Source organism: Eimeria tenella, genomic scaffold, assembly GCF_000499545.2.
Source record: "Eimeria tenella Houghton genomic scaffold, Eth_scaff2931, whole genome shotgun sequence".
Lineage (NCBI taxonomy): Eukaryota > Apicomplexa > Conoidasida > Eucoccidiorida > Eimeriidae > Eimeria > Eimeria tenella.
The window spans coordinates 5983-6934 of record NW_013542808.1 but is presented as its reverse complement, the minus strand read 5'-3'; the positions used below and the strand labels follow the sequence as shown (position 1 = coordinate 6934).

The 952-nt window shown below is 41.9% G+C and overlaps 1 protein-coding gene across 1 annotated transcript in view; it reads right to left on the bottom strand.

Annotated features, from left to right (window-relative positions):
• Nucleotides 1–521: 521 nt before the first annotated feature.
• ETH_00043160 (cell cycle control protein, putative) overlaps nucleotides 522–952 on the bottom strand; it is a gene marked incomplete at both ends in the record, with an annotated part of 6385 nt that continues 5954 nt past the window's right edge. The window contains one exon of the mRNA XM_013375642.1: nucleotides 522–688. Within this exon, the coding sequence (XP_013231096.1) occupies nucleotides 522–688 (167 nt within the window). The remainder of the gene's footprint in view (nucleotides 689–952) is intronic.

The window sequence follows — 952 nt, the reverse complement described above, 5'->3', positions numbered from 1 at the left end:
CTCCCCCCCAGCAGCTGCCGCTGGTGGTCTGTCAAACCCCCCAGCCCAATCGCGGTGAAGAAGTTTATGCAGAAGCGCACATTGCGGGGGTGGTCATCGGGGAACAAACCCTAAAATAAATAAATAAAAATAAATAAATGATAAATAAATAAATAAATAAATAAACAAGCAAACAAATATATAAATAAATCATTACTTTTCGTTTGTTTAGCACTTTATTTCCTTCCGTTTGGACTAAAAACCACAGAAAAAGACGAAAAACGTGTCCTAAACCCTAAGCCCTAAACCCTAAATCCTAAACCTTAAACCCTAAACCCTCAAATTTAAATTTAGCTCTAAACGGCAGCGGTCATAAAGCGTCAGTCTTCAGTTTTAAACCCCAAACTTCAAATCAAAACCCAAACCCTAAACCCTAAACCCTAAACCCTAAAACCCTAAACCCGAAGCCCTAAATAAACCCCAAACCCTGGACCCAAAACCTTAAGCCCCAAACCCTAAACCCTAAACCCTAGCGCGCGCACCTTGACGTAGGGCTTCAAGTCGGGGTGGCGGAGTCGCTCATTTAGGGTTTTGATTCCCAAACCCTCGCTGATTTCTTGCAGCAAAACTTTCAAAAAAATTCTTCCCGAAGATGTTGTTTGTTCTTCGCTCAACTCAAACACCTCCAACACGGACCACGGAATCGCGTCTGCAGCAGCAGCAGCAGCAGCAGCAAAAGCAGCAAAAGCAGCAGCAGCAACAGCAGCAGCAGCGGGCAATTCTTCCTTCTCCTTGCTGCGTTTAAACAGGCATTTGCTGCTGCGATTGATCTATATTTATTTATTTATTTTTTATCTATTATTTATTTATTTATTTGTATTTTCATAAATGTCATTGTTTTGCGTTTTTGCTGCTCTCGTGTTTTTATTTGCTGCTCTCCTTCCTCCGTTTGCTGTTTCCGTTTCTTCGCATG